Source organism: Somniosus microcephalus, chromosome 14 (genome assembly GCF_052327205.1).
Source record: "Somniosus microcephalus isolate GS21.2 chromosome 14, FLI_Smic_1.0, whole genome shotgun sequence".
NCBI classification, from domain to species: Eukaryota; Metazoa; Chordata; class Chondrichthyes; order Squaliformes; family Somniosidae; genus Somniosus; species Somniosus microcephalus.
The window spans coordinates 69,809,534-69,832,043 of NC_141000.1; the positions used below are offsets into that span (position 1 = coordinate 69,809,534).

The 22,510-nt window shown below is 43.5% G+C and overlaps 1 protein-coding gene across 1 annotated transcript in view; it reads right to left on the reverse strand.

Moving 5' to 3' along the window:
* Positions 1–3,267: 3,267 nt before the first annotated feature.
* The window catches only part of srpx (sushi-repeat containing protein X-linked), a 122,879-nt gene continuing 103,636 nt past the window's right edge, over positions 3,268–22,510 (reverse strand). The window contains exons 8-11 of the mRNA XM_086006625.1: positions 18,304–18,483; positions 13,614–13,747; positions 8,354–8,475; positions 3,268–5,504 (exon numbers count right to left, since the gene is read on the reverse strand). Of these exons, the coding sequence (XP_085862751.1) occupies positions 5,324–5,504; positions 8,354–8,475; positions 13,614–13,747; positions 18,304–18,483 (617 nt within the window). The 3' untranslated portion in view covers positions 3,268–5,323. The remainder of the gene's footprint in view (positions 5,505–8,353; positions 8,476–13,613; positions 13,748–18,303; positions 18,484–22,510) is intronic.

Consider the following 22,510-nt stretch of genomic DNA (forward strand, 5'->3'; position numbering starts at 1 on the left):
CACCCCCCTCTCCTCTCCCTCCCTCACCCCCCTCTCCTCTCCCTCCCTCACCCCCCTCTCCTCTCCCTCCCTCACCCCCCTCTCCTCTCCCTCCCTCACCCCCCTCTCCTCTCCCCTCTCCCCCTCCGCGGATCAGCGCCTCAGGGCCAGCCGGTGCGCGGCGTAGCGCGTGAGGCCCGGCCGGACTCACCTTAGCTCAGGTCGCGCTCCAGGCCGACATTGACGCGCGCACTGACTCCCGCCCCACCAGCCTTTACTAAGATGTGGGAGATGGCTACGCTGGGCCCAGTCCTGCGCCGACAGCCTTTACCAAGATGGCGGCGATCGCGGGGCGGGACGGGCGGTGCCTAGCTCGGGTGTGGCTGGCTAGGAGAGGCCGAGGCTTCGAGGCCTGCAGGTGGGGTAAGCCTCCAAAGTTGCGGCGCCCGGCGGATGTAGCGAGTCAAGAGGAAAAAAAGGTGAAAGGTAGGAAAATTAATCAGCTTAGAAAAAATCTTTACAAATTAATTTACTTTTTTAAAAAACAATTTCCCCTCCACACACACAGAAAGTGGGAAAAATAAACACAGAAAGTGGGAAAAATAAATCGTTAGGAATCAAGATGGCGGCCACTCACCTCCGCTCAGAAGGATTAGGCCCGCCCACACACGCAATGAAATGCCCCCGTGACGCACCGATTGGTCAACCATCAGGTTAATCCCCTGTACGATTGGTCAACCATCATGTCACTCAACGCTAATGAGCGGAATGTTGCCGTTTTTTTTAACCTTTTTTGTATACTGTCCGAACAATTTTTGTCTGACCAAAAAGTAAATACGCCTATTAGACTCCCCTAATTATAAGCTTTCTTTTGATATAACATATGTGTAGGTACGCTCTATAACTTTTGATTGTATAGCCGGACAGAAAGACAGACCAACCATTTTATATATACTAGCTTGAGTGCCCGGCGGTGCCGAGGCTTTTTCGAGGGCATGTTGTTGCTGGAAGAGAGTGAGAGAGTGACTGGGGGGGGAAGAGAGAGAGCGACTGGGGGGGAAGAGAGCGACTGGGGGGGGAAGAGAGAGTGTGGCTGGGGGGAGTGGGGGAAGGGGTAAGGGGGGAGGGGGGGAAGGGGAAGGGGGGTGAGAAGGGGAGGGGGGAGCCAGCAGACCCTCTCCCCTCTGCCAGTGTTGAGAGTTGCGCTGCCGGCGGCGGTTGGGAAGGCTAGGCCCCAGGGCCTGGGGCACCCGCACTGACATGGCCCAGCCTAGCGCAGCGCCCCGGTCAGCCCGAGCTCCGGAGCCGCCGTTCGGCCGCAGGCCACAAAGCACCCAAGGCCAGTGCCGGCAATGGCTCCGCGGAGCTCCGTGCCGCCCCACGCACCGACATGGCCCTGCCAAGCGCAGCGCCCCGCCCTCCCGAGCCCCGCCCTCCGGAGCCCCACCCCCCCCTCCCCGAGCCCCGCCGATTGCGGCTGGCCAGGCCCGGTTGCCGGGGTAACCCTCCTCCCCTCTCCGCCCTCCCAATCTCCGGGACCGGGCCTCAGCAGCTTAAGATGGCCGATTGCGGCTGGCCGAGCCCGGTTGCCGAGGTAACCCTCTCCGCTCCCCCCTCCCCCTCCCCTCCCGAGCCCCGCCCCCCCACTAACCTGCTCGCTTCCCTCTGCCCGCGCTCTGTGGGCCCTGTGTGGAGGTGCGCGTGCGCCGTGCAGCGCGAATGAAGCACGAGCAGCTTGCAGTGAGCCCAGCCAGCCTTTACCAAGATGGCTGGCCGCTGGTTCGGAATTGGGCCCAGCGGGACGGACGGTGCGTAGCTCGGGCGTGGCTGGCAAGGAGAGGCCCCGGCTTCAAGGCCTGAGGCCTGCAGGCAGCAGACCTGGAGAAATCAAACAGATAATGGACTCATTTGTTACACACAAATTATATAATGAGTTAGTTGGGCTCCTAAGTACCAAATTTGTGGTGGATAAAATGCCCTCCACACACAAACTGGGAAAAAAAATCAAGGGCGGAATCAAGATGGCGGCAGCTCAGCTCGGGTCAGAACGATTAGGCCCGCCCACACACGCAATGTGACGCACCGATTGGTCAACCATCAGGTCACTGAACTGTAGGATTGGTCAATCGTCACATCACTCAACTGTAGGCTGGCCCGCCCGCACACGCGACGAACCCGCCCCCGTGACACAGCGATTGGTCGACCGTCGGGTCGCTCGACTGTACGATTGGTCGACCTTGACGTCACTCGATGCTAATGAGCGAATAATGAGCGGAATTTTGAATAATGAGCGGATAATGAGCGGAATTTTGAACGTTTTTTGGATACCGCGGGCGCAATTTTTGTCTGACCGAAAAGTAAATATGCTTATGACCGTTCCGGAATGGTAAGCTTTCTTTTGATGTAACGCACGTGTAGGTGCGCTCTATAACTTGAGAGTGTATAGCCGGACAGACAGACAGACAGAAGGACAGAAGTACCGCTTTTATATATAGACTAGCTGGGGAGCCCCGCGTTGCGAGGGCAATTTTGGGGCGCTTGGTCTCCCTGCCCGTGTGTCCCCCCTCTCCCTGTCATGTCCTCTCCCTGTCCTATCCCTCCCTCCCCTCTCTCCCTCCCCTCCTCTCCCTCCCCTCCCTCCCCCCGCCCCCTCCCCTCCCCCCGCCCCCTCCCCTCCCCTCGCCCACCCCCACCCCACCCCTCCCCCACTCCCCCGCTCCCCTCTGTCCGGCCCCTCCCCCTGCCTAGCGCCTGAGCTCCGGTGCCGTTGCGATAGCGACCGTGCGGGGCCTAGCGCTTAAGGCGCGGTCGGTTCTGAGGCCGGGACGGACCGGAGCTGAGGTCCCCCGCGTATCGCGCGGCTGATGGACGGCCGCTGCGGGCGGCGCATGCGCGGTCAGTGCGGGCGGCGCATGCACGGTCAGTGCGGGCGGCGCATGCACGGTCAGTGCGGGCGGCGCGAGGCGGTCCGCGGGGAGCAGGCAAGGGCGGCTTAGCGGCCGTTAACGAGCGGGAAACTTCGGGCGGCCCGCCCGCGCTCCGTGAAACCCGAGAGGGGGAAGTAAAGAGAGACAGAGAGGGAAGAGGAGGAGAGAGAGGGGAGAGGAGAGAGGGAAGAGGAGGAGAGAGAGGGAAGAGGAGAAGGAGAGAGAGAGAGGGAAGAAAGAGAGAAATTTTTTGAGCTTCAGGCCCCGAGTCCCCCCTGCGCGAGGGTGAGGAGGAGGGGGGGTGTTGCTAAACACAATATAAAACTCAAATAAATTGTTAATTAATTCCCTAACACATAATTCAAATATTTACCTTACTTCCCTAACACACTGAAAGTGTGGGGAAAAAATCGTGAAAAATCAAGATGGCGGCCACTCACCTCGGTTCAGAAGGATAAGGCCCGCCCACACACGCACCGATTGGTCGACCGGTCAGGTCACCGAAGCGTAGGATTGGTCAATCGTCGAGTCACTCGACACTCAACTGTAGGAAGGAACCCGCCGTCCGATTGGTCGACCTCGACGTCACACGGTCGCTAATGAGATGCTAATGAGCGGAAGGCTGAATGTTTTTCGGATACCGCGGGCGGGATTTTTGTGCGGCCAAAACGTAAATACGCCTATGACCGGTCCGGAATCGCAAGCTTTCTTTTGAGGCGACGTGCGCGTCGGTACGCTCTGTAACTTTCAAACGTATAGAGAACGGACAGACAGACATCGGGACAGACAGACAGAAGAGCCGCTTTATATATATAGATAGATGATTAACCCAAACTGATGCACTTTCTGCATAATGTAATTCAGTTGGCACGGGCATAGTTAATGGAACAAGCTGGCGGCCAAGCTAATCTGCTTACCACACTGGTGCACAACTAGCAACTCTGCTCCATACAGCTCCAGTACATTGCTGTTGAAAGTCTCCATGAGCCCTATGAAGGCTTTTCTGTGGGGAATCTTGGGCGAGTATCTAGCTTTGTGGTGACCACTGATCTAGAGTACAGTTCTGTGAAGGATCCAAACAAGTATGGCAGCCAATATTTAGATATGTGAATAGAACACAATCCATGGGAAACTACCATACACTGATAAAAGAGATCATCTTTTATGAACTCCATTACGGTTGCAGTTATTTTTCATAGTGACCAACACTACTGTAGTATTGCAAACATTGGACAATCTATTTGAAATAATTTTTCATTTATTTATAAATGCTACATAACATAGTAGTGAAGGTACCACTACATTAGCTTTACAGCACACATGAATATTTACCTATAATATCTGGTACTTGAAGTGAAAGATATATTTTCTTACTTTTATTTTCAGTGTCATCTTTTCCTTTTCCATGTAAGTTTTTCTAATTTTGTTTTATATACAGATTTAAACCCTTGAGCATGTGGATTGAGTACTTTCCTGAGTACAACTGTAACCATTTCTAGAATGTTGCCACCTTGGAATTCTTTTATAGAGTGGATACTTCTATACATACCATAGAGTGTGACTAGACTTGTGCCAATTATGACAGATTAAGTATTTCTCCCATACAAATATTGCATTTGCATCCATTTCCAATATAATATACTAATATAATGCAATACAAAAAGATTTGCTACACTGAATTGTATTGGTTTATTTGCCAACAGGCATGAAGTGTGGCCTGAGCGTCTGCCATTTTAAAATTCAGACTAGCAGTTGACATGCTCATTATATTTACTCCCTTGCTCCAACATCCAGCATAAAGTAATTACTGCCGTCTTAAACCTACATCAAAATATGTCACCTGGCTTTAAAACCACCCAAAGTAGCCATAAAATCTGGATCTCCATTCTCTGTACGATGGTATCTCACCATAAAAATGACCAACACTTAGAAATTAGATCTTCATATCTACAGTATATCTTTTTGATGAAAGGCACTGGATTGACCAAGCAAATACATAAAGGACTGAATGTGGCAAAGAAGAGGTGGCATTTGCTGGTAATAAGAATAAATGCTCATTATGGTGCTAAAATACAATCCATTCTTTTTGATCTACATGAAAACAATAGAACAAACAATTCTGGCACATTTCCAAACGTAGGTAAATCTTTCCAAGTATATTATTTTCAAACTTTTCTCCTGTGGAACAGTTTAAAATGGAAGATGGGCATAAATTACATCATGATTACATCATGCACGATACTTTACATATTCATAATAATAAAACAATATGCTGCACTTAAGCAAAGGTTTCAGAAACCAAACAGAAAAGTTTCAGAACACGTTACTTTTTATATATTAATAGCACTTTCAATATTTGAAGATGCACCGAGCAAACTGCAGTTGTTCCACTGAAGGGTGAAATAGAGCTTTAGGAATCAAATACACGACTGACCAATTTCAGCTTGCAATTTGATTTCTTCTTTTCGCAAAGGAAATGTGTCAATCAATGTGAAGAGCTCAGCAGCAGTGACTGGGAAAGGATAGCGCTCTTTGTCCATACCATACTTGTCAACAAGGACCATGTTGAAGTTCGATTGTGAAATCTGGAGCAGCAGCCTGCCAATCAATAATAAAATGCATCACGGAAAAATTTGAAGAACGAGAAATTGGAACCACAAGTATTCACTGATGTCTGCCTCCCTTGCAATCCTGACAAATTTTAAGAAGCTTTTGTCAACTATTTTTCTTTTATATTTGCTACCCATTTGCCCATATTGTCAACAGCATGTTCACATGCAACCCTCCCCTTCAGCCAAAGAGGCAGGATAATCCCTGCTGGCGGTTTCTTCATTGCCATTTTGATAGATACCTCTGACTGTTGAACAGAAGATTTGATTTAACCAAGCAGAGTCAGACTCTAACTGGTTTTCTTCCTTCTGAAATGAAGTATCCCTTGTCAATCACAATGCAGCATATAAAAATCTCATTGAAACGTATAAAATTCTGACAGGGCCAGACAGACTGGAAGCAGGGAGGATGTTTCCCCTGGCTGGGGTGTCTAGAACGAGGAGTCACAGTCTCAGGATACGGGGTAGGACATTTAGAAGTGAGATGAGGAGAAATTCCTTCACTCAGAGGGTGGTGAACCTGTGGAATTCTCTACCACAGAAGGCTGTGGAGGCCAAGTCACTGAATATATTTAAGAAGTAGATAGATTTCTAGATGCAAAAAGCATCAAGGGGTATGGGGAGAGAGCAGGAATATGGTATTGAGATAGAGAATCAGCCATGATCATACTGAATGGTGGAACAGGCTCAAAGGGCCGAATGGCCTACTCCTGCTCCTATTTTTCTATGTTTCTAGGTTCTATGTTTCTAAATGGCAGTCACCATCAACCAGGCCAAATGTTAACTGATCTTGACCGGCAGGCAGCCTAGGAACTCAAACCCATGATCATCTAGTTCAGCGTCAAACTAGGCAATGTCCATTACTGGGCTGCATCCGAGTTCCACGGTACTTTAAAGGGAAAGATAGCACCTTGGATTTGGAGTGGCAAATCAACTTTTTGGGAAGTTATGATAGCAAAATTTAAAAACAAAATTTAAAAAAATGGGAATGCTCAGCAGGTTAGGCAGCATCTGTGGAGAAACAGATGGGTCCTGAAGAAGCGACTTTAGACCCGACACATCAACTGACTGACTTTTGGTTTTTCGCAGGTGCTGTCTGACCTGCCAAGTTTTTGCAGCTTTTTCTGTTTTTGTTTTTAAATTTTCAGCATATGCCATATTTTGCTTTTTGAGCAAAAAATTGTTTTTGTTGTAGTCGGGCTGAACGGAGTATGGGAGCTTTTAAGGAGAGCTAGGAAGTCAGAGAGATTTTTGGCTCCCACCAGTCCCCTTAGCACAATGTACATTCCCTTCAGAATCCCACTGTACATATGTATAGCATCATCGCAGGAGATGGACTGGATGCCGGACAAGGAGGCTGACAACACAGACAGTGCAGGGGTTGAAAGAGGTAGTGAAGAGGTTGAGAGAGGTAGTGAAGAGATTGAGAGAGGTAGTGAAGAGGTTGAGAGAGGTAGTGAAGAGGTTGAGAGAGGTAGTGAAGAGGTTGAGAGAGGTAGTGAAGAGGTTGAGAGAGGTAGTGAAGAGGTTGAGAGGGATATTGTCAGCTGCTGGCATGTCTTCGGATGATGTCGCCAAGAGACAGCATGTAGATGAGGAAGAGGAAACCGACGATAGATCCTTAGGGGACTCCAGAGGTAACGGTGCTGAGGCAGGAAGAGAAGCAATTGCTGGAGATACGCTGGCTATGATTGGATAGATAAGAATGGAACCAAGCTACGGCACCGTCGCACCTCAGCTGGACAGTGAAGGAGGTGTTGGAGGAAGATGGTGTGGTCGACCGTTTCAAAGGATGCAAAGAGGTCAAGAAGGATGAGGGGGGAATGATGTCCCATGGTCACAGTCACAGAGGTTGTCATTTGTGACTTTTATTAGAATTTTTTAATTGTGACATAATTGTTTTTTCTTTGATTTTTTTTTTGCTTCTTTAAAAACAAAACAAAGACTGGATCATTCCCACTGTGGTAACAATAATTCATCACACAACTTAGCTTAAAATAATTAGCAACTAAAATCTAATAGCATTTTGTGAATGAATCAATATTTTGACACTGCCTTTCCATCTAAACAAAAGGGAGGGACTGGGCAGGCTGGGGCTTTTTTTCTCTAGAAAAGAGAAGGTGAGAGGTGACCTGATCAAGGTCTTTAAAATGATAGAGGAGTTTGATAGGGTAGACGTAGAGAAGATGTTTCCACTTGTAGGGGAGTCAAAAACTAGGGGCTATAAATACAAGATAGTCACTAATAAATCCAATAGGGAATTCAGGAGAAACTTCTTTACCCAAAAAGTGAATAATGTGGAACTTCTACCATATGGAGTAGTCGAGGCAAATAGCATAGATGCATTTAAGGGGAAGCTAGATAAGTACACGAGGGAGAAAGGAATGGAAGGAAGAGGAGTCAGAAAGGTGGCATGGCTAGAGATTCTTTACCAGGATGTAAATGGGCACCTCCTTGCAACCAGCCAGCAGCAGCACTGATAGCAGCCTGGGAGCATGAATTTCCTGACTCTTGGATAGTGAATATTTGAAGACAAGAGGGGGAAAACAGAAAAGGAAGGTATGTGCCCTCTTAGAAGTGTACACACCCTCAAAATAGGTCACAAATGTGGAACAAGCACTTTTATTACAACTAAATAATAGATCAAAGCATTATATTTATGCAATTGCCCAAGAATAAAGCATGAATTTTTTTCATGATGCTTGTGGCCCATTCCTTAAATTCTGTAAGACCAACATCTTACATTTCAAGCACTCTTCAGATAAAACAAATATTTAAATTTGATACACAACTTTATTCTAATACTACAGAAAAGACTTTGCAATTGTGTTGTCTTACCTCAGCTGTAAAACAAGTAACGGTGACAAGAATCTTTCTCTTATCCTCCCTATTAGCACAGGGTAAACACCAACTAGTTCTATGACTGTCACATGCCTCAAGTCAAAGCCACATATAGCTTGCTGCAAGGAATCATATGAAATATGCTTCAATATATACAACTCAAATTTCACATTCTAATATGTTTATGCTCAGTAATTCATTTTTTCAAAAGAGCAGCCTACCACCATTTTCACAGGACAAGAAGGCTGGACAATAAATGCGGTCTTGCCGGCTTTGCCTACGTCCCAAGAACAAATATATTTTGACATAAAACTCAACAGATTGCAAGTTTAGAACATTTATATCAAAAGTCAATGGTCCTATAAAACATTGCTGAGTGAAGCATTATCATGGTTGATGCATTATGAATATAACAGCAGATCCTAGTTGGACTAGATTGCAATACAGTGAAACCTGTAAATTAGGGACACCTAAGGGCCTTGCATCAGGCGTCCTTTATTTGTAGGTGTCCTTATTTTCAAAATGGTTATTGAGTTAAATATCCCAGGATTGGCTGTATCTCCTGCAGCGTTCCTTTTTTTTTGCCCACACCTGGGATCGTGCCTAATTCTGGAGTCCTGCCAGTGGGATGTGATTTCAGTTCATTGCCATCCCGGGGCCCTTTTCCATCGAGGGAGGGATGTCCTGATTGGCAGCATGCACAGGGTGAGATGGCTGCTGTCGAGCCAGAGTGCCTGGGAGATCCCAGCCAAATTGGGGGCATTAATGTCCTGCAGGCCACTGTCCGGGACCCCCTTCCTCTGTGTGCTGTAGCTGCTAATGTTTGAAGTCCTGGGGGGTGGGTAGGGAGCTGTTAGCAGCTCATCGGTATCTGACGTACTGGTGGAGTAGGGTTGCCAACTCTGGTTGGAGGTACTCCTGGAGGTTTGAGCACGTGATATCCTGACCAATTTCAACCCAGCCCGCCAGGTAAAAACCAGCTCGGCAGGCAGTTAAAATGGTCCATGTGACTTACCTGCACAGATCCAGCTGCCTTCCCGTGGGTTGCAATCGTATCCTAGAGTTCTGAGCAGGCAAGAGGGACACCTGTTGGATGGCAGGGGGGTCCTCTTTAAATATGCAGATTGGGCTCCAATGACATCATCAGGGCCAACTGCAATTTTAGTGGAAGGCCTGTGTGAGGAAGCCATTGTAGCTTCCCAGCTAGGCCAACCTATCACCAATAGGAGCCAGGACCAGAAGAGGCCCAAAAAGGGCTTGTTTCTTTTAGTTTCCTTGTAGTCCAGGAGCACCATGGAGTGCTTATACTTGCATTGGAGGCAGTTCAGAGATGGTTCACGAGGTTGATGAAGGGGTTGTCTTATGAAGAAAGTTTGAGCAGGTTGGGCCTATACTCATTGGAGTTTAGAAAAATGAGAGGGGATCTTACTGAAACATAGAAGATTCTGAAGGGGCTTGACAGGGTAGATGCTGAGAGGATGTTTCCCCTCATGGGGGAATCTAGAACTAGGGGGCATAATTTCAGAATAAGGAGGCACCCTTTTAAAACGGAAATCAGGAGGAATTTCTTCTCTCAGAGGGTCATGAATCTTTGGAATTCTCTTCCCCAGAGAGCTGTGGAGGCGGAGTCATTGAATATATTTAAGGTGGAGATAGACAGATTTTTGAATGGCAAGGGAGTCGAGGGTTATGGGGAGCGGGCGGGAAAGTGGAGTTGAGGCCAAGATCAGATCAGCCATGATCTTATTGAATGGCGGAACTCCTGCTCCTACGTCTTATAGAAACATAGAAGATAGGAGCAGGAGTAGGCCATTTGGCCCCTCGAGCCCGTTCCGCCATTTAATGAGATCATGGCTGATCATCCAAATTCAGTACCCTGTCCCTGCTTTCTCCCCATATCCCTTTAGCCTTAAGAAATATATCTAACTCCTTCTTGAATATATTTAATGAATTGGCCTCAACTGCCTGGTGTGGTAGGGAATTCCACAGGTTCACCACTCTCTGGGTGAAGAAATTCCTCCTCATCTCAGTCCTAAATGGCTTACCCCTTATCCTTAGACTGTGACCCTTGGTTCTGGACTCCCCCGCCATCGGGAACATCCTTCCTGCATCTAGTCCTGTCGGAATTTTGTAAGTTTCAATGAGATCCCCTCTCATTCTTCGAAACTCTGGCGAATATAAGCCTAATCGACCCAATCTTTCCTCATACGTCATTCCTGCCATCCCAGGTATCAGTCTGGTGAATCTTTGCTGCACTCTCTCCATGGCAAGAACACCCTTCCTCAGATAAGGTGAACAAAACTGCACACAATACTCAAGGTGTATGTTCTTATCCAAGCCCCCTAAAGAAACGCAGGGCTTCCCTGCCCCAGGCTTCCCTCCCCTGATTGAGAGGCTCTCCTGACGCCCCTCCCAACCACTAACCTGAGTGCAGGAGACTGTTCCTTTGGATCACCGGAGGCAGCCTCCTGTTTCTGCCCACCGGCCAGCTTCCCACCATGTCTAGGTGGGAGAGACTATACAGATGACTACTGGGAGTTAAAATCCCAGTGGACTGGACTGTGAAGACGTCCAAATAGTCTGCCGTCTACCTTGTCCTCCTCCCAGGGCTCATGTTTCACAGACCAACACTACATTGATGCAAGGGTGGTGGCCCAGGAAAGAGAAGCAAGAGACTTGCATGTCCTCAAATTTGTGATTAAAAACAATTATAATTTTTACAGATTCTACCCGTTTCTTGGATGTGTGATGGAGAGAATATGATCAGCGCGACAGGTTTATAAATACCTGCCCTTGAATCCAACCATTCTGGGAAGTCACAAAGGTCATGACCAACACTGATGTCCCCTCAGATCCACCCGTCTCTGGGCCTGCCCCCAGGGATGCGGGATCTGCCCAAGATGCTCAAACACAACTTTAACTGGTAACATGAAGAAGCATCCTTACCTATGGTGAAACCCTACAGCTCCCATCACAAACATGTGCATTGGGATATGTGAGATAGAGATTGCGATGTATAGCCTCCATCTAGAACCGAGAAAGAATCCTCCTGGAAACCTATACAGAAGGTTTCCTCTCTCTTAAACCCCATAAACATACCCTTATGGACAGTTTATACTAATGAGTGACCCACATGCCACATGAGGGGGTTGGACAGCCCATGTGCTCTATCTAACTGTGTAGCTCAAACCCTATCTCTGCTTCAGACTTGAAGTGTGTTAAATTACTGCACTAGACCATCAGGGTCCCCTACTGTAAATGTCAAATGAGCTCATATACCACTACTATATCAGTATATAAAAAACAGGGTATCATTTTTCTCTTTGGCTAAAAAAAAGTTAAACTTTAAATTTAAAAATGTTTATATCTGGACCATTAATTGTTAAATGTTGCCAGTTTTCTTGTTTCTACTTGTAATGTTGGTTTGTAATGTTTGGTTTCCAAAAACCAAAATGTGGGGGGAAAAAATCACTTAAAAAAATTAAAATATTGTCATCTACCTCCTTATCACTTTTCCATGTACCTTGCTTCCCTGCTCATTTGTTCTCTTAACTTACCAACATAACCCAACACACTGAGGGAGACTCTTCCAGTATGTGCTAGTTTTCTCCATTATATGCCTCACTCTTATCACCTTTGATCACACCAAACCGTTAGTTGCCTTTCTAGTACTAGACGGATAGGTAACTACTACATCAGCTGGTAGAGATACAAATTTGGTTGGCAAGAATAAGCAGAGCCTTCGAGAACAAACATAAACTGAAATTTATTTTCAGTAAGCAGAATTCTGTGTCAAGGCTAGCAACCAACTTACCAACAGATCGTGCTGACAAAATACATCCAACGTTATTCCCTCTCTGCTTACACTGTGGAGCTTTACTTGAACTCAACTATTTGGCTTTCTTTATTTCTAATCTATCATTCTTCATGCATCTAACATTATCGATTTTATGAAGGTATGAACAAGAAAAGGACATTTGGACCACGAAGCCCACTCCAAGTCAAGTCAAGGTGTAATTTTGCTATCTTCCACCCCGCCTCTCCTTCCCCCCTTTACCACCTACAGATCTTCTACTTTAAGGAACTCTAATTTCTTTACCTTGCTGCCTCATGTCAACATATATTGATCCAGCTCCCTTCTACCTCTGGGAGTCTGTTCCACATATCCACTCTCCTGTAGGGAAGAAAAAGTTTCTCTCATATCTCTAACTTTTAAAATTTGTGTCTTCCAGTTCTACATTCATTGCCCAAGTTTCGTTATTCTAAAGATCTGTATTGTGTGTCCCCTCAGTTTTCTTTTCGCCATCGAAATCAGTCAAGTCTTTCTTCACAGCTTAATTCCCTTCTATAAACCCTTTGCAATAAATCTATATCCTTTTTGAAGTAGGATACCTAAACTGCATACCATATTCTAGAACTGGTCTCACTTTTGTTCTATCTACATTTCTTCAGTATATATTTGTTAATCTTTAATGGACGTTCTCACATATGGAGTTATACAGTTTCACTTGTACTGAGGAAAATGGGCAACAACTACAACCACTTGTATTTCACACCCCAAATCAAAGTGCAATCACCATCAAAAGGCAGAACGGTACTGGTTCCAATAGAATTCATCTGTGGTCATGTGCAAAGGTGATAAAGTGCAGTAAACATGGAGGGCACCATTTTAAAGGAGGTTTACTTTTTCTTCGCAAATGGAGCTGACAATTTCACAAGAACAAAATCGTAAAATGGCGGGGGTGGAGAAATTTACAAAGTAATTACAATCTTAGCTAGTATGCCAAACATTTGTATTCATACAAATTTAAGTATTTTGATGTGGACCTTTCAGGCAAGCAATTGCATGCGTTGATAAAGTCAATGTTAACTTTTGAAAGCTCACTGTTGATGATGGATGGTACACAGAGGAACTATGCACTGATTTAGTAACAGGCAGTGTCACCAAACGATAGGACAATGGTTCAAGCCTGCAATTCTCAAGACGGTGAGCTCTTAATGTCAGCCTGTACAGTGGAATTGAGGGATACACTCAAAATGTTCAACAGCTGCTTACAGAACAGCATGAGCAGAAAGCTAGAAACATGGTATGTGGCTTTGGGAGAATGGGTAAAAAAGGGAGAAATAACCTGTTAACGATACACACATTGATCCAAAAAATTCCTCCCAATCAATGGTCGTACTTTGTGATAAACCTTTAGATATTCTTAGTCACTGTGTATTGCTGGTAGTTATAGCATTGCTGGTTTTACATTACCTGAATTATTCCTAGCTGGAATCTGTAATAGTGATTGGCACCAGAAGTAGTAGATATGATCAGCAATCGACGCCTCTCATAAAACTGTTCCAATAGTGCTGCTGCTGTAGTTACACCCACATTAATGTTCATGGCTGAAATTTAAAAAAGGGACCATGTATATGAAAATAAATATAAACTATTTGTTATCAAGTATCCTAGAGGTAGGTATCTGGCATTTAGCAGCAGTAGTGTTGGGAGGGGTAATCGGTGGGGGGGGGGGGGGGGAGCCTAAACTGAAGGTGGCTCCTATGTTGAGTTCCTCTCCTTTGCACCTCCATCCATTGCCAGCCATCCTTTGCCCTCTCCCCCTTCCTCACCATAACTGCTTAAGACCCATGCTCCTAATAATGGGTACGTTTTAGCTCAATCTACTAGTTCAAGCTATAAGCTACCTGCACAAAGCACATTGCCCATTCACTGACCCGGTATGTTCTGTTTTTACTGTGCTCATTTCAACAGCTGGAACTTTATTCATATTTGATTCCTGCACTCTTCTGTCATCAGGACTGTGCTGCTCTGCTGGATGACGTGCAAGTCTCAGCTGCTGTGACTCTGCTCGGCCCCTCAATCTCTTCCAGCCCAAAGTGCCATTCCACACCTGATCCAAAGCAAAAAACTGCAGATGCTAGAATTCAAACAAAAATAGAAAATGCTAGACACCCTCAGCAGGTCAGGCAACATCTGTAGCAAAAACAGAAGAATTAACATTTCGAGTGTTTTGACAAAGGGTCTGCAGCCAAAACGTTAATTCCACCATTCCCCATCTGCTGCTGTTACCTACTGAGTTTCTGGACCACACTCGAGTGCACCCCTGGCTTCTCAGCCTTACGGTGCTGCTGTGTTGGGTCCTGGGGAAAAATTCATTTTCTCCTGGGCTGAAGTTCATTTCTCTGCTGTATTGTCGGCTTCACTTTCACCTCCACCACTGCATTTTACTGAGACTGTTCTCTGCTGGACTGCCTCTAATCTGCCAGCTGGCCTTCTCCTGTGAGCTCAGTTTCTGCTCCTCCACTTGGACTTTTCATATGCTGATCCAATCATGCTGGTTCCTATCCTGCTTTGGATTCTGCCCCAAAGATGCTGAATGATCACTGTTTTGCAGCTATCTGCTTGCTTCCCGTGGCCGCTGACTCGGCTCTGCTTCACGCATCCTTCAGACTGCACTCAGCCGCTTAAGCCCCATTTGCTCTGGAATTCCCTCCCTAAACTGGGAGTGCTAAGGGTTTGGATGATCAGCCATGATCTCGTTGAATGGCGGAGCAGGCTCGAAGGGCCGAATGGCCTACTCCTGCTCCTAGTTTCTATGTAAACCCTTTCGCCTCTCAACTTCACTCTCCTCCTTTAAGGCCTTCCTTAAACCCCACCTCTTTGACCAAACTTATGATCACCCCTCCTAATCTCCTCTTCAATGGCTCAGCATCCATACTTTTGATTAGAACTCTACGAAGGCCTTTGGGACTTTTTTCTACATTAAAGACACTCTGGCCCAGAAATTCAGGTCTCCACGGGTGAGTACACATGGGGTACTCACCCGTAGGCCCAATGGAAGTGCCAGTTTCCTGCATGCGCTGCGCATGCGCGGGAAACCGGCACTTCCTTTCCCCTGAACGAAGGGGTTAAGAGGTGAAACGCGTGCGCGGGAGAGGCTGCGCGTGCGCATCAAACTTAGTTTTTTTTTTTTTTTTTTTTATACAGGTTTTCCCGGGAGGGTAAGTCTGCAGAATTTACACATATAAAAAGCAGGCGTTAGGCCTGTTTTTTACAAGGTAAGTGGTGAATTCATTAAAATTAAAACATTTTTTCCACAGGTTTATTATTTTTAAATACTTTAAAGCAAGGTAAGTTTATTTTTAGCCCTGTTAGAAAATAAAATTATTTTTTTCAAAAATTTAAATTATTGTTTAAAATAGTTATTTCATGTAATTTATAGTTTATTTAAAAAATGTGATTTAAAAAAAATGTATTTGAAGATTTAGTGATGTTTTGGGGCCCGTAATATTTATAAGTTTTGACAGCTCTTCCTGTCAATCTTATGAATGGAGCATTCCCTGCTCTGATTGGCTCCCCATGGCCCACGTGATCCCAGAGGCCGCATCGAACTAACTGCACCACTGGGATACGCAAGCACTGCGCACCGGCAGCTGGAGCAGGCCCAGGATCGGAATTCCACGGGGGCCTACAGCTCAACGCGCAAGGTAAGTGTAGGTCGGGGGCTTACACCCACGGGAAGCCCCCGACCCGAATTTCTGGGCCTATATAAATACAAGTTATTGCTATTGTTGTTGTTTCGTAGCATTGGGAAATATTCTGGGATTTAGCAGTGCAGGAGGAAGATTCCTTAGCTTTGCTAACATTTGTGAGAAGGGTCCTGGAGTTTTGAGTATTGGGGAATTGAGATTTGAAGCTCTGGGAAAGTCTTAATAGCAAAACAGGTGATGCTAAGGTTCTGCAGTGCTTGGGGAATTCTGTGGTTTAGTATCACAGGAGAGAGTGAGCTGTAGCAACTCAGAGTATGGGGATAGTGATGGGATTTGACAGCATTAGGCAGGTAAATCTGGGGTTTGTCAGAGCTTGGTGGAATGTAGGGTGTGGTAGCATGAGGGGAGGGTCCCAGTCTTTGGTAGCATTGTTGGGGGAAATAATTTGGAAAGAGGTATGTAGGAGATCTCCCCAGAGACACTGAAGTCTTTTGATAGGTTCTTGGAAAATAATTAAATTATTGTTTTCAGACAATCACAGTAAATAAAGATACAGCTACTTTAGCAAAAGGAAACTGGATTTATACCCAACCCATAGTACAGAGCAATTATGTGAGAACTTTGAAGTTAAAATTAAGCATTTGATCATAGTATAAATCAGAAACTTTACCTAAGATTTTAAAATGAATTCCACTTGTGTCTGGTGTGCTCTGAATGGCTAGGCTTGCAATCAATTTACAGAATTTTCTTCATATAAAAACCCTAAAATTAATTGTTTACATTACCAGGTTTTATACAAAAATTACCTCATACTTTTCTACCATGCTGCAAGGAATGGGGCTTAAACACCGCTTGTGCTGGCAGGGGTACGGTTGTATAGTGGTTATGTTACTGGACCAGTAATCAAGAGGCCTGGACTAATAATTCAGAGCGGCGAGTTCAAATCCACCACGGCAGCTGGGGGATTAAAATTCAATTAAATAAATCTAGCATCAGCATTGATGAAACTACCGGATTGTCGTAAAAACCCAAAAGGTTCACTAATGCCCTTTAGGGAAGGTAATCTGCCGTTCTTACCCGGTCTGGCCTATATGTGACTCCAGACCCACAGCAATGTGGTTGACTCTTAACTGCCCTCTGAAATGTACCAAAGTTGTACCAAACCGCTACGACAAAGTCAGCACTGTGGGAGTGCCTTCACTACACGGGCTGCAGCGGTTCAAGAAGGCAGCTTTACACCACCTTATCAAGGGCAATTAGAGATGGGCAATAAATGCTGGCCTTGCCAGCGACGCTCACATCCCGTGAACAAATAAAGAAAATGAAAAAACAAAGGCTTATTCTATTCCTTTCTCTGAAGTAAAAATTAGGACGATAATAGTTTGTGAAAATTTACCTGAATAAAGCTACTAAAAATGTTTTTCAAATAATGTGGAAAATTAAAGAAGCTCAGAAATCTTGTTGCAGCATGAGGAGTGTCTTCTGGTTGTACACCAAGAGAATTACAAATGCAAGTTCTTCCTTTCATTTTTATCCTGATGCATGTTGTGAAATTCTGCAATCTGCACATGGTTATTCACCTGTTTGCGAGATCTGATTGTATATAAATTGGCTGTCGCGTAGCCTACAAAAATAGAGTGAGGACACTTCAAAAAGTAATTCATTGGCTGTGAACCATTTTGGGATGGCAAGGCCGTGTTAAGTCACTAATTAAATAGAAGTTCTTTCTCTTTTTTTCTTGTGAAAGATGTACTTTTTTCATTTCATTACCTGGCAAACCATTTGAACATTAAAAAAATTTAGTTTGAGAAAAATTGCAGCTAGAAGGATAGGAAAATTCTTTTTGAGAAATTTGGTTGAGTTTCAGGTCTGGTAGAGTGTTGGGAGTCTGCATAGTTAAAACTATGACTTGATTATTTATTTTAGCCAATCAAAAATGTGATGTCATCACAGTGTGACACCAGAGCATTGTAGACAGATTTTAATATATTGCTTACGGATCAGCTGTGGTATTGCTCACATAAGTCAGATGTTGCGCTATTTTATAAGTGCAGGAGCATGTATTATTCTGCTTCTAAAGTGTGGTACTGTAGTGTGTTCCTTTAAGGCTATGATATGATTGAAACAAATGTTTGGATCAACTGCCAATCAGACTGAGATTATTTCTCTTTTTTAAGGAAAAAGTCTAACTATTATTAAATAAATACTGGCTCAAAAATCAGTCACAATTTAATGGTTGTTTGGTGAAGGAACTGTAAAGACTGGAATGTGGTTAGTTTTAGTTAACAGTTGAGAAGCACATAGCATCTTAACATTGTTTTGCACTGTTTTTATTATATTCAAGTATACACACACACACATATACATACATATATATATACAAACATACAGAACTAGTTACAATTTTGATTCCTACAAGAACTTAAATAGTAGCTCTCAAATACACTTACTTGCACAGACTGGCACAGCCGCGGACCAGATATTGTTGTACTGACAGACAGTTGCTTTGCTTCCTTGCAATTCATAGCCGCCCATACAAGAAAATTCACAGGTTGCCCCATAGTTATCCCCATCACCGGTGCATCTCATGTAGCTATTTTCTGATGGAATGAGCTTCCCACAGCGTCTAACTGATAACAAAAGTCATTCAAAGTAGTTATCATAGAAATACAATGCATTATTTTTCACTGGTTTTAGAGTCTTTAGAATGCAAATAGCTATGTGGGTAACCTATTTGCAGCTTCCTAAAACAAATGTGTGTTATGCTAGCAATGTCAGTGTACCAATGCTTTGCCATGATTTCATGGACTTCTGTTTCTCAGTTTTGAATGTAAATTAAGATGTGAATATTTGAAATGTAATCATAAGAACAAAAGAAATAGGAGCAGGAGTAGGCCATTTGGCCCCTCCAGTCTGCTCCACCATTCAATAAGATCATGGCTGATCTTCTAGCTCAACTCCACTTTCCCACCCTATCACTTGATTCCCTTAGTGTCCAAACATTTTAGTGCGGTTCTGAGGGATGAGACAGATGAGCATTAAACCAATGCCCTGCTTTCCTGTTCAGGTGGCCATAAAAGATCCCATTGCACTGTTTAAAGAAGCGGAGAGGAGTTCTCCCAGTGTTCTGGTCAGTATTTATCCTCCCTCAGCCAGCACCAGCAAAACTGATTAACTGGTTATTTATTTGTGTCTGTTTGTGGGACCTTGCTGTGTGCAAATTGGCTACGGCACTTTCCCAAAACACAATAGTGACCACACTTTAAAAAAGTTATTCATCGGCCATGAAGTGCTTTGAGATGTCCTGGAGATGCGAAAGGTGCAACTTTTTTCTTTATTCTTTCTTTAATAGCCTGGAAAGCTTAATAGAAAGCTGCTATTCATATTTCCACATGGTTGATGCTGACTGGTTCTAATAGGAAGCTTAATAAAAAAGAAATAACCATCAAAAACAAGTATTTTTAAAAATGAGCTCTGCTTTCCAATGAAGTATAAAGGGGACATGAGTCAATCTTCTAAAATAATCAAGGAAATTAACAATGTAGATGAAGTATGCACCACTTCTCTTCCCCCCTGGCAAGCTGCCAGTGCTGGACTCAATATAGGTCAAGTACCCAACCTCTTTATAAAAATGAGGCTAAACTGAAAATCAGGGCAAGAGTCTTGGTAAAGATAAAAGGAGAGATTTTCTGTTTCAGCAGTGAGCTGGATAACATGAATGAAAGGTTATAGTAATGAAGAAAGGCTCAAAAACAAAAATGGGTTTTTTTCCCTCTGGAACAGAGAAGATTGAGATTGAAAAGGATTTTTCAACATTATGAAAGATTTGGGGAATGTTATAGTGAAAGACAGTTTTCCGCTGATTGGCAAAGCAGTAATGGGGGCATAGATTAAGGATCATCACTAGAAGAATATCAGCTTAGACTATTGATTGAGACATTTAAAACCAAACTTACTGTAATAAATAAAAATTATCCACAAAAACGAATTCCACAAATTCATTGGTAAAACTTTCAGAAATGCTTGAAAAAATCTAAGAAAAACACGATATTAAAAAGCTTCATTGCTACCAAAAAAAAATCCAAAGCCTCTACCCCTTTAATAGTTCCATCACACATGGATCTACTCAAAATAGGCTTTGTAGGGGAAAAAGTGCAATCACAGTGTATAAACTGGGAAAATCATGGCAGATGTTCATTTGGATATTTCTGCATATAATCTGAGGGTTTAATAAGGCTATAACACAAAATGTGTGCTAAAAGTAACTGGATGGAAATCATGGGTGGATGCGAACTATGTTTAAGGGCTGATTCCCCAATTTTGCGATCCTTCTCATCTGTGCAATCAGTGCTTTAACCCGTTAGGAAATGTATTAAGTACTTGCCACCTAATAAACAAGTAGTTAAAATGACAGTGCCTCACAGTTAACCTACAATTACATTTTTCAATACCTGGACAGGAGCTAGATATGACCATATCAGAAAAGTTCATATTCCCCTGAAACTGCTGGTCATTATTGTGCAATCATCACCGGCGCAATGGTTTACACTGACAGCAATTTCTAGACTATAATGTAGGATGCAAAATTAAATAAGTATCTTGGGGTTTGTCTGCGGTAGATTGTACTGGGTCTGTGGAAGTAACAGGCTTGATGGGCCAAATGGCCTCTTCACATTTCATGCTTTTTTGAGTTCTGAAAGATGACATTGTAGTGATGCAATTTTTATATATATATATTAATTAAAAGCCATATAAACAAACAATTGAAAATGTTGGAACCATCATTATATCATTGTCCCATATTGGAGTAGATTCATCTAACTATACTTGTCCTTTTGGAAACAAGCAACCCATCGTTAAAGATTTTTTAATGTGCATGTGGTAACCCCTGGCCTGTTCTCCTCTGTGCACATGCTGGGTTTTAAATAGTTCCTTAAGCATTTAATTGCTGCTCAGCTGCCTAATTAGCCCCGCTGCATTGGCCAGCCCACTGTGCAGGCCAGAGCTCACAGAATTTGCGCGCACACAGGTCGAAATAGCAATATCGGGTCTTAACGAGCAAACAAAAATGCTCTCAAAACCTTTAGTAACCCATTGTTCACCGCTGAATAGCACACTCTACAGCAATTTCCAGATTTAGCAAATTGGTTGCCGCGATCTCTACATTACACCAATGACTACACTTCAAAAGTATCTAATTGTCTGTAAAGTGCTTTAGGACATCGTGAGGTCATGAAAAGCATCATATAAATGCAACTTCTTTTTTCTCTTCTTTCTTTTATATATCCTTGACCAGTTACTTTCCTTGGCATATCATTTCCAATTTCCCAACAGCTCAAGAACCAATAAGCACTCACTGATCTCTATGCTTATTCATAAACCCTCATTTTCATTCATAAGCAGTTATTTATCTGACTTTCTTAAAAATGTTAATTGACATATTATTTGTTTTTGCTGGGAACTTATTCCAGACATCCAGCTCGAAACTTCTTATAATATTAGATCCTCTAGATTTGTGCTCATGGACCAAGTTAAATACCTTGGTTCCATCGCATTAACCAGATCTTTCAGCATTTAAAACACTTGCATCATGCCTTTTATCAATCTCTTTTCTTCAATTAATAACAAGTTGGGTTCTGTGAGTTGCTCTTCATAACCTAGGGCCCCAAGTCCTAGAATCATCTTTGCAAATCTTTCTCATCCCTCCCAATACATTAATGTACTGTCGAAGATCGAGTACCAAAACAGCATGTAAGGTTGCAAAAATGAGCTTACCAATTACCTGTAGCCTTATTTCAACTTAATAGTTAGATGCCTTTGAGATTTAAATGACATGTTTCAGAGTTCTGGATATGTAGAACATTTTAACAAGTCTCGATAAGCAGTTTTTGGTAAATTACATAGGCTTATTTTGCATTCAATGTCACCCCTAGAGACCAAAACATGATAATGATTTTTAAATTAAAATCTAATTACTATAGTTACCAGAATCAGAAAAGTCATCTTGAATGCCTATTCCTGCCAACAGCTACAAATTTCAGAATAAACCGTTCTGTCCTAATGTTATCCTTTTTGAGGTACATTTAACATTGTTGATTTAATTCATACTGACAATAGCTGTTCAAGCAATTGGTACTGTCCACAGCTGTTCAATCAATAAGCATTGCTGAATTTAACTGACACAATTCAAATTGATTTCAGTATGAATAAAACGTGAAAGTGGGACTTCATGATCCTTCTGTAGTTTGGGGTTTTAAGCATGAGATGCAAGTAAAGGAAATTCATGGTATCAAAAACCTGTTTAAAAATAGCTAAATTTAATACAGCAAATTACATGTTTACATGGGGCTTGATTTATTGCCTGTTCATTGTACATGAGCAGAAAATCTAGATAGTGTTACTTGTTCGACAGGCAGTGAATGAATTATTGAAACTATGTGGCATGAATTAGCATAGTTCCACGATTTCAAAATTTTTAATTGTCAGATTAAAAATCTATAAATATGTTCTTATTTATAACAAAATGGAAATAATGTTTCCCCACATACTCTGATAGAAAGCACATTGCTCATCACTCCTTCCATATAACATGCTCTTTGACACGTTATGGGCAGGGTCTCCTAGAAATCACCGAAATCATACAAGTAGATTTTTACC